The sequence below is a fragment of the Onychostoma macrolepis genome, chromosome 08 (genome assembly GCF_012432095.1).
Source record: "Onychostoma macrolepis isolate SWU-2019 chromosome 08, ASM1243209v1, whole genome shotgun sequence".
NCBI classification, from domain to species: Eukaryota; Metazoa; Chordata; class Actinopteri; order Cypriniformes; family Cyprinidae; genus Onychostoma; species Onychostoma macrolepis.
This window is the reverse complement of record NC_081162.1, coordinates 18,655,367-18,670,668: the sequence shown is the minus strand read 5'-3', so window position 1 is coordinate 18,670,668 and position 15,302 is coordinate 18,655,367. Positions and strand designations below refer to the sequence as shown.

General features: G+C 37.7%; 1 protein-coding gene across 2 annotated transcripts in view; it reads left to right on the top strand.

Annotated features, from left to right (window-relative positions):
- The window catches only part of notch2 (notch receptor 2), a 47,074-nt gene that overhangs the window by 405 nt on the left and 31,367 nt on the right, over positions 1–15,302 (top strand). For both annotated transcript variants that reach the window (XM_058785035.1, XM_058785034.1), the window contains exon 2: positions 11,581–11,662. In XM_058785035.1, coding sequence (XP_058641018.1) covers positions 11,581–11,662 — 82 coding nt within the window. The remainder of the gene's footprint in view (positions 1–11,580; positions 11,663–15,302) is intronic.

The window sequence follows — 15,302 nt, the reverse complement described above, 5'->3', positions numbered from 1 at the left end:
TGAAGCATCAGCGCTCACGTTTCGGTTCTCCACGGCCTCGAATGGCGTGTGTCAGCTTCACGTTCTCTAAAACGCACGAATAAATAAATGTATAAAATGTTATTTATATATTTTGTATAAACATTTAAAAAGCGCTAAGATTTTATTTTATTTTATTTTTCTGAGGGGCACACTCGTGTTTCACACCTCAGCCCAGATGTGAAAGAGTCTGAGCGGATGAAATCTGCAGGAGCTTTCAGTAACGTTATGTGAGAGAAGAATTCAAAATGGACACGTATGAGGGGAAAATATGGACTTTTCTTTTGGTTTTCAAAGCGGTTTTTTGGTTCTCTTCTTTGAGAGTAAGGAGGAAATCTTTTTACTCGTTATTTTATGGTATGCGTGTTGCGGAGTGTGAATTTTCTGTTTCCAGAAAAATGAAGTTGAACGATGGTTTGTGTATTTGTTGTATTTCTCAGTTCAGCAGTACTGAAGAGTTTTCCATCTGACGGTTGTTTATTTATGCTTAGCAGCTCGTCTCAGCGGTTTTCAGAAACAAAGGGTGCCAGTTGTTGCATTAGAAACTTGTTTGGAGGAATAAGGTCACATATGACTTCCATTCCGCATGCAAGTCAGACACAATCCCTCCAGAATAGAGGAGCCTCACAAAAGAAAACAAGACAATATAATGACTGCAGGCTCGGCAAGAAGAGGGAGGAATGCTGCTGTTGGTGTTTCACATTCCTCTCTCTCTCCCTCTCTTGCCTTTCTCGTTTTCTTCCTCACTCACTCTCTCATACACACACACATTTCCCTGTGGATGCACTCATTTTCTCGATGCTGCAGCTCGCCTATTGTGTCCCACAGATGATGTTTCTCCTTGTTTCTCTGTATTGAGTATCATTCCTTGGGGTGGGATTGATTTCACTTTTCTTTCTTTCCCCGCCTGGCACGTCGCCTCAGTTGTGTAGGTTGTTTCAAGTCGCATGTATTTGCTCACATATGCCGTTACAGCGTGTGCAAAAAGAAGTTGTCCCATTGTTCCCGCCTGCGAGCGGCATGCATGGTGCCCGGCCACGGTTCTGACCCACTGCTGCTCTCTGGTGTGAAATGTGATTTATCTTCAGCATACTCCCACCTCCCAGAACACAACGGGACGGTTATGAAATGGCCCACGGTCATGCATATCTCAGGGATGCCTACATCCAACCAGCTGGTGCGTGGAGGTCTTGACTGGGTCACTGGAAGGCGCTTTGTTGTGTTATGATGGCATTTTGAAATTATTCTCCAGTTAGGTTAAATATTTGTGTACCTTTTTTATTTCTTTTTTGGTTTAGTTTTCACTTAGTACTCAATGAACCGCCCAATGAAGCGCTCACTACTAGACTGAAGAACGTTGCTCATTCACTCTCTTGCTGGTTTATTGACTGTTGTGTTGCTTAAAATCATAAGGTGACAATTTTGAGCAAAGGAAACCAGGGAATGATCAGAGAAGCCTTTTACTTCCCATCTGTGTACTACAACGCATTGAGTTCCTAATAACCAAATCTCCACAACTGAGGTGTCGCCCCTTTTTCCCCCTAAGACTGAAGGAGAATGGTGCGGGAGGCCAGAAAGGAGTGAGACACTCAAGCTTGTTAAATCCATGGATTAAAACACTGAGCAGGTTAACAAATGAAGTGGGAATTAAGACGTTCTGCATTCCTGCCACACTGCAATACGCTCAGCCTGGCACCAGCCACAAGCTTTACAGGCCTGACCTGAGAACTGTATAACATGTCATGCAGCATCATTTCCTCCTTAGCATTGCTGACTGTGTGTCTGACATTTTTGATGTTAGTAATGTAATATCAGCCTAATCTACAGTGGGCTTGTGATTTAAGGATTTACCAGTATTAATATGACCAATGTTGATAAGCTGATATTAAAATTGTATACTATATTGTCTAAATTAAAAATAAAACAATAAATACTAAAATCAATCATTTTTAAATGCTGCTATTTTATGAAAAATACAGTAATATTGTGAAGTGTTATTATAATTTTAAATAATTGTTTTCTAATTTAGTGTATTATATAATATACTTTATTCCTGTGATGGTAAAGTTGAATTTTTAGCAGCCATTACTCTAGTTTCAGTGTCAAATGATGATTTGCTGATTTGGTGCTTACATATCTTATTATTATTAATATGATGAAACTGACACATTTTCTCATCAGATCCTGAAATAGAACGTTCAACAGAACAACTTTTATTTGAAATAGGAATGTTTTGTGACATTATAAATGTCACTTTTGACCAATTTTATGTGTCCTTGCTGAATAAAAGTATTAATTTAATTTAAAAAATCTTAACTTATTTAACGATAGTGTATGCAATACAGTATCAACCAATACAGTAAATAAAGCAAAATCCGTATTATCAGGCAATAACCAATCCCTAATTCCTACTTGTGATATACATTAATGCATTTTTTTTTTTTTGTGTGTGTGTGCTTTGTGCTGATGTGAAAGTGTTCTTTCTGATCGTTAGCATACAGCCAGCTCTCAGGACACTTTCATTGGAATGTTGTTGCTTTGAGAATTATCAGGTTTCCTCTCAAACTAGACGCAGCCTATCATTAAACAATCAGGGTGCCTTTTAGCCCCACGTGACGTACAGATTTAATGAGTGCCACTGAAAACCTCCCTCGTTCTTATGTTATCAAATCTGTATGCAATTACGCCCCCTGTCTCATTACAGATGGCTTAGGGAAGGGTTTATTGTTTGTTACCATGTCAACGTTTAACAGAATAGAGAGCGCTTGGTGTATATACAGAAATGCCAGGAAATGGGGTTACTTCCTCACTCAGCGTGAACAACTTCCTTCTGCTGTCCAGCATGGATGCGGGCCAATGCCGACAAATCTCTTCTGACTCTCTCTCTCTCTCGCTCGCTTACTCTATTGAGTACTTTCCTCTCAACCAAGCCCTGTCAGACTCTCATAATTACTTCCCCATCTCTCTCAGCAGCTATTAGCACTAACAGAGAGCAGGAGAGAGAGACACACACGAGCAGAGATGTCCCTTGGGTTCTGGGTTTGGTCACGGGGATGAGGCAGTGCTTTCAAACAAGCAAGGCTTACAGCTGTGAACCAGCTGCTCCGTGCAAGAGCTCCGACACACTCATGCCGCCTGATCCGCGTCAGGAAGGAGGAGAAACAGATTGTGTTTGAAACACTCCTTGACCTTATTAGGGCTGTTTGCAGGACTATTTCTATTGCTCATAGTTAGGATTAGGGTTTGAATGAACACTTAAAAGTAAATATTAAACTTTGGCACATAACTTATGGACATGAATGAATGATACCTCAGATTGCGTGGCTTGTTTTAGAAGAGGTGTACTATTACTTTTTGAGTGTACAAATTTCACTTAGCGGATGATAAACTGATTTTGAATTTTTTTTTTTTGTGTTGCTGATGGTCAAAGGCAGATCAAATGTGACCAGCACTTACATCTGACTGATACCGAGTTGCATGAACCATGTATTTCATGTGTTTTTGTGGGCGTAGTGGTGGGCGGCTCTTTATATCACAGCTGTTTTATGTATTCAAGACTAATTTCCCTCAGCTCAGCAAAGCCTAAGATCTAATTCAAGACAGATTTTGTGTTGAAAGCAGTTTTTATAAGTCACTGAATGCAGTTTAGAAAGTCCCTGATCCCATTCCTGCGTTTGTGGGGATAAAAAGTCATGGGACTGCTTTTTATTGAAGGCAGGTTTGAGTTGGCTTCAGAACGTACACCCAAGTGTTCAGTGCCAGTAAACACACACACACACACACACACATACATATCTAATACTGGTGCACAGTTTTGCATGTGTACATACATTGGTTGTGTGTAGATGTTTTGCAACTGATTTATAACCAGCTGAGAGAGTCACGCTTTCGCATCTGGTCACGTTACTGTTGGAGCCCCATCTGAAAGAGAGACAGAGAATGAGAAACACAGACTACAGAAAAGAAAAAGTATGAGTTCAAGATGTAGAATGACTAAGAGAAAGTTGAAAATTGTGTGGTGAGAATCCTGGCAGAACTGAGTGTGGATTGTTACGGTTTCCTGGAATGTCTGTTCTGTGTTGGACCTACAAACATTTATGTGGTCACACATCCATCCATCCATCTCAATGGGGACACAATGGTTGACATCCAGCTATGTGATTACAGAAATATTTGTATTATGTATGATTTGTATTACAGAAATCAATAATATTATTAGGTCCCACTTTATATTAGGTGGCCTTAACTACTATGTACTTACATTTGAATTAATCATTTGGTACAATGCACTTACTGTGTACATAAATGTTTTTACATTGTACTTATATTTTTTAAAATACCTATATGTAATTACATCTGTAATTAATTTCTGTAATTACATTTATAATTACACTGTTGACCCATCCCTTACACCTTAACCCACCCTTAAACCTACCCATACCACCAAACCTGTCCCTAACTTCACCCGTATCCCACCTCAATAGCAACAATAGTGTTTTGCAATACAGTATGAACACAATAAGTACATTGTACTTATTTTTTTGATGTAAGTACATAGTAGTTAAGGCCACCTAATATAAAGTGTGACCTATTATTATTTTTTAAAGATTTATTTTTTTGGCAATTTTTGCCTTTTTAGGACAGGACCGTATTTTAGGCCGCATTTACACTGCATGGTTCAAGTGACCCAATTCTGATTTTTTTTGTCCCATGTGGCACAGATCGGATATGACCCACGACCGTGTAAGCAGGAAAAAATCGCATGGATTCTGATATTCTCTGATCGGTTTCAGGCCTCATTCATATGTGGAAATAAATCAGATATGAATCGGATACGTGCATTTGCGCCTGCTGTGTAAGCGGACAAATCGGATATTCCCCTGTAAATGTGACTCGTACGTCATCGAAAAGTGAGTTTTTTTTTAAAAACATTTAGCGGTACAGACATACCTGTAACAAATGAAACATCTCTAGTTGAGTAGAAGAGTATTCATTTCATTCGTTCGTGTTAAATAAAAGGCGATCTGATGCTGAAATGTGTTGCTTTTGAAATCACGCTGAGTGCTCGTTGCTGCTGTTGTCAGTAATGGCGGCTTGTGCACTGACGAGCGCTTCAGTCCCGTTCGTTCCATTGAAACATTATCTACCACCTGAGTATTATTCCACTCGCAAGCTCTCAGCGGAGCTGAAGTTCATCACTGTCCTCAAGACTTTGTTCTAGGCTATATAATTATTTTGATGTATAGATGTAACTATTGCATTTAAAAACGTTTCTATATGAATTCCATGTCGATAAATTAAACTCGGTGTACTATTCAAATTGATTTGTGATGTCATATGCTATTTTTGGCTTGTTTCACTAAGTGCAGTGTAAAATGCACACATCGGATACGGGTCACTTTTAAAAGAAATGTAAGCACGTCGTCCAAAAAATTGGTTATAGTCCCAAAATCAGAATTGGTCATCAAGACTTGCAGTGTAAATGCAGCCTTAGATAGCAAAGTGGGAGAGAGAGAGAGAGAGGGTACAGGATTGGGGAAGGTCCGTAAGCGGGACTCGAACTCGGGACCCCCAAAGCGCAGCGGCGCCACATGTTGGCACACTGCCCACGAGGCCATTGGTGCCGACAAATAATATTATTTTTTAAATATTGCAATCTAATTTTTTTAAAGTTTTAATACTTTTTTTTTTCCGCAGTGCTGATTTAAACAGTGTGTTGTGCTTTAGTTGTTTGAAAGGTTGCATGGTAAAACCCTTGTAGGTAATTTGAGTTTTTAGATTCAACCTCTTCTTACCTTCGATATAGCCATACAAAACGGACAACTTTTCCCATTGCGTTACAACTTGCTTTTTTTTTTTTTAGCTCCCTTCCAAGAGCAATGTGTTTGTAAGATTGTGTCAAGTTAAAAATAGTTTCTCAAGACCCCTGCAATCTGTTCCATTTTGTTGCGCTCCATCTAGCTGTTTTTGAATGCAAGAATGCATGTTATGTAAACACCGCCTAAGAAATGCATCCATTTGGGATCAGGTGCACCCAAAACCAAAGTGAACATAAAACTACATTTGCTTGAAAATATATAGCCTAGTTTAGCACTTTGTTTGCTGTCTATCTGTTCATCGGATTATTCCTGGAACATCTAATCATGCATTTCTGAAAGATCTAGGTTTAGTTGAGTTTAACAGAAGGGGAGAAGAAGATGCGTTTGTTTTTAACAAATGAGTGTGAATTGCTTCTATTAATTATTCCACTTATCACCCTCCCACTTCTCTTTCATTGGGTACTTTTTCTCTTTTTCTCATGTTGTCCTCACATTTGCCCCTGGCTCCATTCCTTCACACCTCAGGGACAGACCTCTGGCCTCATGAATGTGGAAAAATGAAGACAAAATGTTTAGCAGTTGGTAAATCACAGCAGGGTTACTCTAAACAGAGTTTGTGTGAAAGTTTTGGCTGTTGTTTGCTTTTGAGAAAACTCCTGATAAACAGAGTGAATTTAGCTTGTGCAGAGCACATGCCCATACAGAGACTTTTAAGCCCACATGCAGTGTCCTCACCTAGGAACGGTTCCCTCCTGTCTGTGTGATCATTGCTCATTAGGTGGTTCAGAGTAGAGCCTGATCACAGATCAGTGATGTGGTGAATCAGGTTGACTCAAAGCCAGAATGTTGATCGCAGCAGGTGTGCAGGCTTTCAATGAAGTGCCTGGTTTATGGTTGCCAGATCCTGGATTTAGAAGTGGATGAGGCTTAAAAACGCCTCTTCAGTAGGACTAGAAGTGAAGTGAAAGGAGTTAAAATGTGTTCGTTTACGAAAGCCTGTCCCAAAATCCTTTGAGAACTTCCCCTCCGGCGGTTTGATGAAGCATTTGGGGAGCTTGTCAGACCAGTCAGGGCCGAGCCTCTCGCTCTCTGTGCAAGCCTCACCCTTCGCTTGTGTCTCTCACTCATCTACATTCTCTCGCTTTGTCTTCATCATGTTTGCCCATGAGACTTTGTGACCACACTCTTAGAAAATAAAGGTTGTCACAATACCATCATTTCAGAAGTCAGCAATACCGGTTCAGTTACACAACTGTTGATACCAATTTCAATACTACAGAAAAATGTGTATGCTAATGTACATGCATATTAATTACATATAATGTTAAATATTAGTATAACAAACAAATAAAATTTGAATGATGGCACAAAGGCAAGGATATCTAATTTAAGTAACCAACCACAGCTGCAAGTTTTTCAAGTTACAGTTCACGCAAGCATTCATAAATTGAGCAAAATTATCTAAAAGTAGTCAAATTAAAATAGGCTAAACCTACTTAACAAGATAGTTCACCCAAAAATGACTTTCTTTCTTTTTTTCTGTGTAACACGTCAGTTTTTTTTTTTTTAGTCCACACAATGAAAATCATTGGTTCTAATCATAATTTAGACCCCATTGTCTTTCATTGGATGGACAAAACAATTCATATTATTCAGAATAACTACTTTTATGTTCCACAGAAGAAAGAAAGTCATACAAGTTTGAAACAACTAAAGGATAAAAGGAATATTAAGTCTGAATTACATTTTTTTGGGAGAACTATCCTTTTAAACTGCTGTATTATGTTACAAGAATGGCTGTCATCAGTCAACATTAAAGCCTAAGAGTGTAATTCCTCTAAAACCTTTATTTGCTGGGTTTTTGTTGAAAATGATAACATCATGTTTACAGCTTATTGACTTATCTTAGAGTAGCTTACATGCTTGTTTATATCAAAAGGTGTCTTTAAGTGGCCTGGCTTGACCTTACGTATTAAGTCATATTAAGATGTATTAAGCACATATAAAGAGTGTATTTGAATTTAATAAGATCTGACAGCTACATTTAGCATTTTTAAAGAACCATATAGGCAACTCAGGAATTCTATACAGACAAAAATAAGTTTTGTTATCGAAAGGTGCTGCAATGGACATTTTATAAACCAGTACTTGGTTCCCCAGTCTCTCTCTCATTCCTTTCTCCATTATTGCCTCTTGCCATCTTGAGCACACTTGACTCCTGCTCTTGTCTTCTATTCTTCCCTCTCATATCTCCAGCACTCCAGTTCCCCTCCCCTTGGCTCTTAAATCTCTGTGAAAGCACAATTTCACACTCAGCTTAGCCACTTCTCCCAAATATTTCCCACCATAGTTGCTGCCAAAAAGGGGTGCAACCAAACGCCTTCTCCAGTTGCAGGCTTTGACCTCACAGGGCATTAAATGCCAGGCACGACACAGTGCGTATAGAAAGTATTCATCTTGCTTGGACTTTTTCATGTTTTCTTGTCTTACAGCATTGAATCACAGTGATCTTTCTGATGAAAAGAAAAGACTCTTTAATGTCAAGCATAAAGCAGTCTTAGACAAAGTAATCCAGTGTAACTGATTTCATAAGTATTCACCACCTTTAATATGTGTTTAAATCATCACAGGTGCAGTCAGGTGGTGTTGGTTTTGATGTCACATGATTAATTAAACGGAGAGTGTCTGTGTGTAGTCACAGGTTTTTAGTTGATTGTTGTACAGTATACATACTCCTGTATATGGATGGTCCAGCTTCTGAAAAATCAGCATTAAAGCAGAACATTCTCCATAAAGATAAAAAGACACTAAGCAACTCTGTGAAACAGTAATTGAAAAACAGCAAGCAAGGGATGGACACAGGAGAGAGTAGCAAAGAGAAGGCTACTGTTCAGATGTCATATGACATCTCAGCTGCAGAAATCATGTGGGAGAGTCTGATGAGACCAAAGCTGAGCCAAACACTGTGCGTGATCAGAAAAACGCCATATGCAGTGCAGCGGTGGCAGTGTGAATGAAATTTATTTTCATTAACAAAAACAGTAAAGTCTGTAAAAAGTGTAACAACCTAATTTTTATAGCGTAACATTTAAATGTTCTGACTGACTGAGTTAGGGCTTTACTTTTATTAAAATTAGACATTGAAACAAACATATGTTTAGCCTATATACTTACAGAATAATTAGTGTTGCTGAGAATGTCAGCTAGCATGTCTGAGAAATCTGCGCCAAATTCAAATGCTTGGCACTGGATCTCACAGCACTGTTTAGTAAATGCACCTGCTGTAAGCTCGCTCTGTGCTGCCCTGCACTGCCCTGCACTGTATTTGGGCTGAACTGATAAATGGTCCATGTGGCGTGGTTCAAATGAGTAGTGCTGTTTCGTTCCACTTTTGGTGTGGTTGCCGTTTAATGTTTCTTGTATGCTACAGAAATGGCAGCGGGTTGTCAGTTAGGTAAACTGGTAGCGGCACCACGACTTCTAACAAAATTTAACAGGCAAAAAGTTGTGGTGTAGAGCCCTGTTGAACAAAGGGAGAAACCTTTTTTTTTTACAATGAGAATGAGTAATATTGAACGTTTGCAGAGTGAACATATTTTTGAAGAGGTGTGTGCATGAATACACAGTATGCCTAAACAATGAGTTTAATATAGTATATTGGTTAACACTAGTGGATCTCAACACATTTATTTGGTGGTTTAAGGTGTTGTGCTATTTGCACCATGCAGGTCGTTTAGCCAAATAAATATGTGAATTGACAAGAAGACCACATCCACCACTTTTTCAACCTCCTTTTGCTAACATTAAAAGGTTTATTTTTCATGATGTAATGCTGTGTGTCGAGCCACTGGTATGGAGTTTTATGATCAATAAAACCAGGTTTAAGCCTTGATTTCATCACACACTGTTCTTGAACATTTTCCACAGTGCACAAGACTTGTCATTTCAGTCTCAAATTCTGTTTTTGAGTGTTAGTCTTCCAAGTGTTATTAATGATATGTAGCCGGGCTCAAAGTTAAAAAGCTTTGGGGCATTTATGTTAAGCTCCGTCTTTAGCTGTTGGCTTCGTGCCCAGGCTGTGCTCGCTTTCTCTGCACTTTTGCACACGGGGATATTTTGAGGCCCGGTCAAAGTACAGGAAGTCGGTATTAGCGCTCTATGCACTTCCTGTCTTGAGCTGTAGTACTATGTTACTTGGTGTCAGCGCTGCTTTGAAATCATATGACCTGCCACCCAGTGTCTTAAAGGGAAGTGTGGGCTAGGGCTCACTTCTATTTGCAGAAATGCACTTGACTTTTCGGTAAACCAGCCTAATATGTATAAATCAAGTTTCAAGGTTCTAAGACTTAGTCTGAACATAATCTTTGACATAAACCAGACACATTTACACATTTGAAATGAGTTTGTAGGATTGAATTTGCTTGGTTATATTACAGCCAGATGTTCATATGCTTCGTTGTGACGTCCAGACTTGTGACGTGTGTCCAGATGCTTCCTGTATTTTGAGAGGAAATGAGTGAAAGTATCTGATCAGTTAGGAAATTCCATCTTGAATGCACTTGGCACATTGTCACCGTAAAGGGTTAGGTTTTTTTTTTTTTTCTTTACCTTTGTTGCTCTACCACTTTGTCTCTCACCTCTTTCCCCCAACAACTCCACTCTCTGTAGTGTGTTTGTATCAGAGGGAGTGGTGTGGTTACAATCTACAGCAGCTTTTTTCCTTTGCTTTGTGTCGTCAGAAAAATTTTGCGACATTATGTGTAACATCCTGACAATGTGAAGCAGGTTTCACTTTTCTACTAAAGTACTAAACTAGTTAGCCTGACTGTGTGAATTAGAAATGCAGTGTTAAATTTGTGATAATTATGGGTATTGGCCATATTTAGTATTTTTAAAAATGTTCATATCAGCCTGATCAGGTCAGTTTTTAAAGCTTGTAATATTAAACAATTTTTTGGGCCAGTTAAAAGATTAAACTCTTTTTATGCGACATTTCAAAAACACTAAACAGGTCACTTTTTCTGCTATACATTAAAATGGAGTTCTGAACAAAAGTTTGGGAGGAGCTACTTAATGTAGCCTTGTCAATCATGATACAAAGACATTACTCTCATTAATTAATCTCCTCAACTCCAGCTTTATTTATGTTTACCCCTACTAGTCTGTTTACCTTTACTACTTTCAATTATTAGATGGAAATGTGAACTTATAAATAAAAATGCACATTACTGTTCAAAAGTTTGGGGTCAAAAGATTTTTTAATGTTTTTGAAAAAAGTTTATTTTGCTCACGGATACTGCATTTTATTATTTTTTTAATATAAATTCCGTAAAAATAGTAATATTGTAAAATTATTGTTTTACAATTATTATATGGGAAAAACTGAATTTGAAAAAAAAAAAAAAAATTGAATTTGGGAAAAAATAAAATGGAATTCATAGTGTCCTCAATTTCTTGACACAGATCAATTAATTGCTGTCTCAAAGCATTAATTTCTTTTAAAAAATCATAGTGACCCCAAACTTTTGAACAGTAGTGTACATAATAAATTAACCCGAATTAACTTGTACATGCGTAAATTAACCCAAAATTAATTTGAGTTGAAGTAAGTTTAATAGGTGAGAAGAAAGACTGGCACAGCTATATAACGATGAAATTGTATTAATTTTGATTTTGTACTGTTATTGGTTCTTTGCACAGCACTGAGCCAGTCCTGATCTGATGTGTTCATGTTTCTTCACAGCTCTGCAGTGTGTGGACCCCGTGAAGCCCTGTGTCAACAATGCTACCTGTGTGACTTTCCACAATGGAACAGGCTATTGCAGGTAAGACAGGACGACTCTCACATTTAAACTCCACTGTCTGAGGCTTATTGAGAACCAGAACAATCCAGCGGCGAGACTGTTTTGCACAAAGCTGCGTTGCCTAACTTCCATTTTTCCACAGAAATAATGAAATTAGGTCACCCTAAGTATTTAATATTGCCAAATCCGTTCTCCTGACAGAGTTAGAGTCCTCCCACGGTACACTGAGAAGTGTGGGTCTTAATGATTGCATTTTTATGTGTGCATTTGCGTCTTTTTGCGGTGCATTTAAACCTGTCTGTGAGTGTAGGAAAAACTATGCAAAGCGGATTCAAAAAAGACGAGTAACAGTTGGAGTGGAAAAACGGTAAAATGCATCCAATTCTTGTGGTTGTAGAGTTTAAAATACACACACACACAAGTTTCCTACACAGTTAAATGCCGGTTCCTTTACTGCTGTTGTTCGTTGAACGTTGCTTGTGGCAGCTTGTAATTGTGCTTTTTATGCCGTATGATTGAGGGTTACATTTATTGCTTTGCCCAAAATAAACACTTGCTAACAAACCTATCATGTTACATTTCTATGGGCTGTGAAACACAGAGCGACTGTTTTCCCATCATTGAATGAATCTTCTTCATACAGTCCACAGCTATGGAAACATATTTCACAAATTCCGCATGTCTTACCTTGACAATTTTTTGCAGTTTGGGTTACAGTAAATACGTTCCTACTGCCGCATCTCCAGTCTTAACAACGTGTAAATAAAGAAATTGAAACCACATCTGATGGTAAAGCTCTCGGTCTTGTGGTAAATCAGGACAGGAATGCACAGAAAGCTTACCTCAACGCCACATTGGAAGACGCAACTTTCAAAAATGATTTGAGACATAAGTTCAATTCATACTAGGAATTTCTTGGCTTCTATGGAATGAAGTCATGTTTCCCAGTGTCAGTAATTTGCAACCAAAAGTTGCGACCATGTGAATTTTCACAACAAATATTGCCAGGAAAGTGGATGAGTCAGGCCTTTAGCACAGGTTCAGATTGGGTAAGATAGACATAATAAAACCACAGACTTATCACACTCATTGTTCATATAAATAATCCTCCACATCTACTTGAGACAGACTTTAGTGTGTCTGCTTTAGTGTTTTTGAAGAGTTAACAGTGCTTAGTATGTTTGGAGAAAAGCCCTTTTATTGCTCTCAAATCTTAATGGAGGTTTTATTAACTTTTATATGGTTACTTTGCATTTTATTCAGTTATTTTATTATTCAACTTCGTATTGATTTGTGAAATTAATTGTGATGTCACAGCCTAGATCATTTAGAAAGGTTATTTGACTTTTGATTGTAGAGTTTTGATTATATCTTGGGAAGTCTGAGAGCAGTTTTTGATTTTGATCTCCATCACAATATCAGTACCATGTCATTTATCGCCTGATTTGAAAATGTTTTAATTCATTGTCATTTCGATATTTTGTTTATATTCATTTGATATTAGAATCAGTTTTATTTTAGTATTATGTATACTATTATATAATAATATCATTTTTAAAAATATATTTTCAGTTTTCATTTTGTTTTTAGTTTTTAATTTTTTTTTTTTAATGTGCTTTTGTTATTTTTATTAGGCTTGTTTTATATTTCTTTCCAACTTTAAAAAAACTTTTCCTTTTTTTTTTTTTTAAGTTAAGCTTTTTATGTTTTTCAGTTTTTAAGTTGTGAGCACTTATTGTGAAGTGTTACCAAAAATCTCAAAATTATTATCGATTTTACATACTGTACATTAAAATGTTGTGACGTCTGAATTCATTTATAGGTTTTAAAATGTTTGAATTTTGTCTTTTATTCTGAAATTATTTTGATAAAATAGAAATTCAGTATTAGCTGTTTTTTTGATTAACAGCCATAACATGAAAATAATTATCAGCTAGAATTTAAATCTTGGGGATTTTCATTGCGCCCCTAAACTCTAGAGGAGACACGTGCTATACAGAGTATGTTTGTCAGTAGTATTTGTTGAGAATTAGGAGATGACAATAATGGCATTAATTCTCCATTTAATGTCTTTACTTTCTTACTCGTGATGTTTCTTTTTTTATAGGTAAGAAGGAAAGGTGTTTGTGAAAAAGATAAGATGAAACAAGAAACCTGTGTAGTATCATTCGTGTTATCTCGATTTGTTACGCTAGAAAATTCCACAAAGTTTTTGTTAGGTTCTGCCAGGGAACTTTCTGGTGTGAAAACCAGAATCTGACCTTCCCAAGCTGACAGGAATCAGGCACACCGGTTGCTGCCGGATCCGACAGCTTTAGACTCTCTACAGCTCAAATTCTTGAATGCTATGAAAGTTCATCTCGGCTTGACTTTGCTCGAGAATGCAGGCTTTCAGCGACCTGAAATGGCTGCCTGGGTGTGCGTGCAATCTCAAAATGGAACAGGCTGACACAAGGTACTCTCAAGAGTTACTAATACATTCTATGTAGGTGAGGTGACACCCGAGAACCAAAGTCAACAAGGTGTTTTTCAGTTTTTTTTCCCTCTGCCATTGAGAGCTCGGTACAGGAAGAGCAGTGTGACAGAGGTTGGCAGAGCAGGGTGTGTGTGTGTGTGTGTGTGTGTGAGTGGTCCGACCGGTGCGTCTGCAAGCCTCCAGCCAGGGTGTGAGAACCAAACTGTGTGTCACCGGTGTGTCTGTCATTTTTTTGTGTGTTTTGTGTGCGCATGTACGCTTGTGTCTGGTCTCATATGTGCCTGTGTGTGTCATTGCACTTGAAAGCGCGTGTGTGGTGTAGGAGAGAGACACGTTAGGAAGCCTGCAGGATTTCCACTGCAGTGCCAGTTTCAGAGCACATTACCTGTAGAACAAAGAAAAGAATCAAGTGGTTCACCAAAACCTGACTTCATGGTGAAGTAGTGATGCAGATCAGTGAGTTTATTTAGAGTTCTTAAGCTACTGTGAATTTTTTTTAACTGGCAGTCTGACACGTCTTGTTACTATTTACATGCAAGAGCACAGGACACTAAAATCAAAATTTGTCAACTTTAACAATAAAGAGTTGCCTTTTTGTCAGTGACAGTCCGATAAAATGTTTAATTGGTGGAGTGGCAAGAAATGCTGTGTTTTGTAGTGTCTTGCTTTTAAGCAGACTCCAAAATATTTGTGTAGGTCTTTAACCGTTGGCAAGACACACATCTTTGGTCATTGCATCACATCTGTCTGTTTTTTCTTCTTTTTTTTTTTTCTTTTTCATTCACATGTTTATCTGACCAATGGCAGACTCGAAGAAGTTTTATTTGAGTCTTCATTCAGTTTTTCACTTGTTTATGGTGATTACTTTTTTAATAAGGGGTCCCTTACAGTGAATTTTTGTTTTTTGGCAAGTTGCTGGTTCAGACAATCCCCCAACTAATTGATTAAACATTTGAGGTCAGTCAAATGACCTTTTTTTTTTTTTAAAGAAATTAATGTTTATAATACTTTTATTCAGCAAAAATGTGTTGATCATACATGATAGTGACAAAAAAAGTTTCAGTTAAAATTTCAGTTCATTAAAAATTGTGGTTTCCACAAAAATATTACTGTTTACAACAATAATAATAAGAGCTGTTTCTTGAAAATCAAATCAGCATATTATAATGATTTCTGAAATATCAT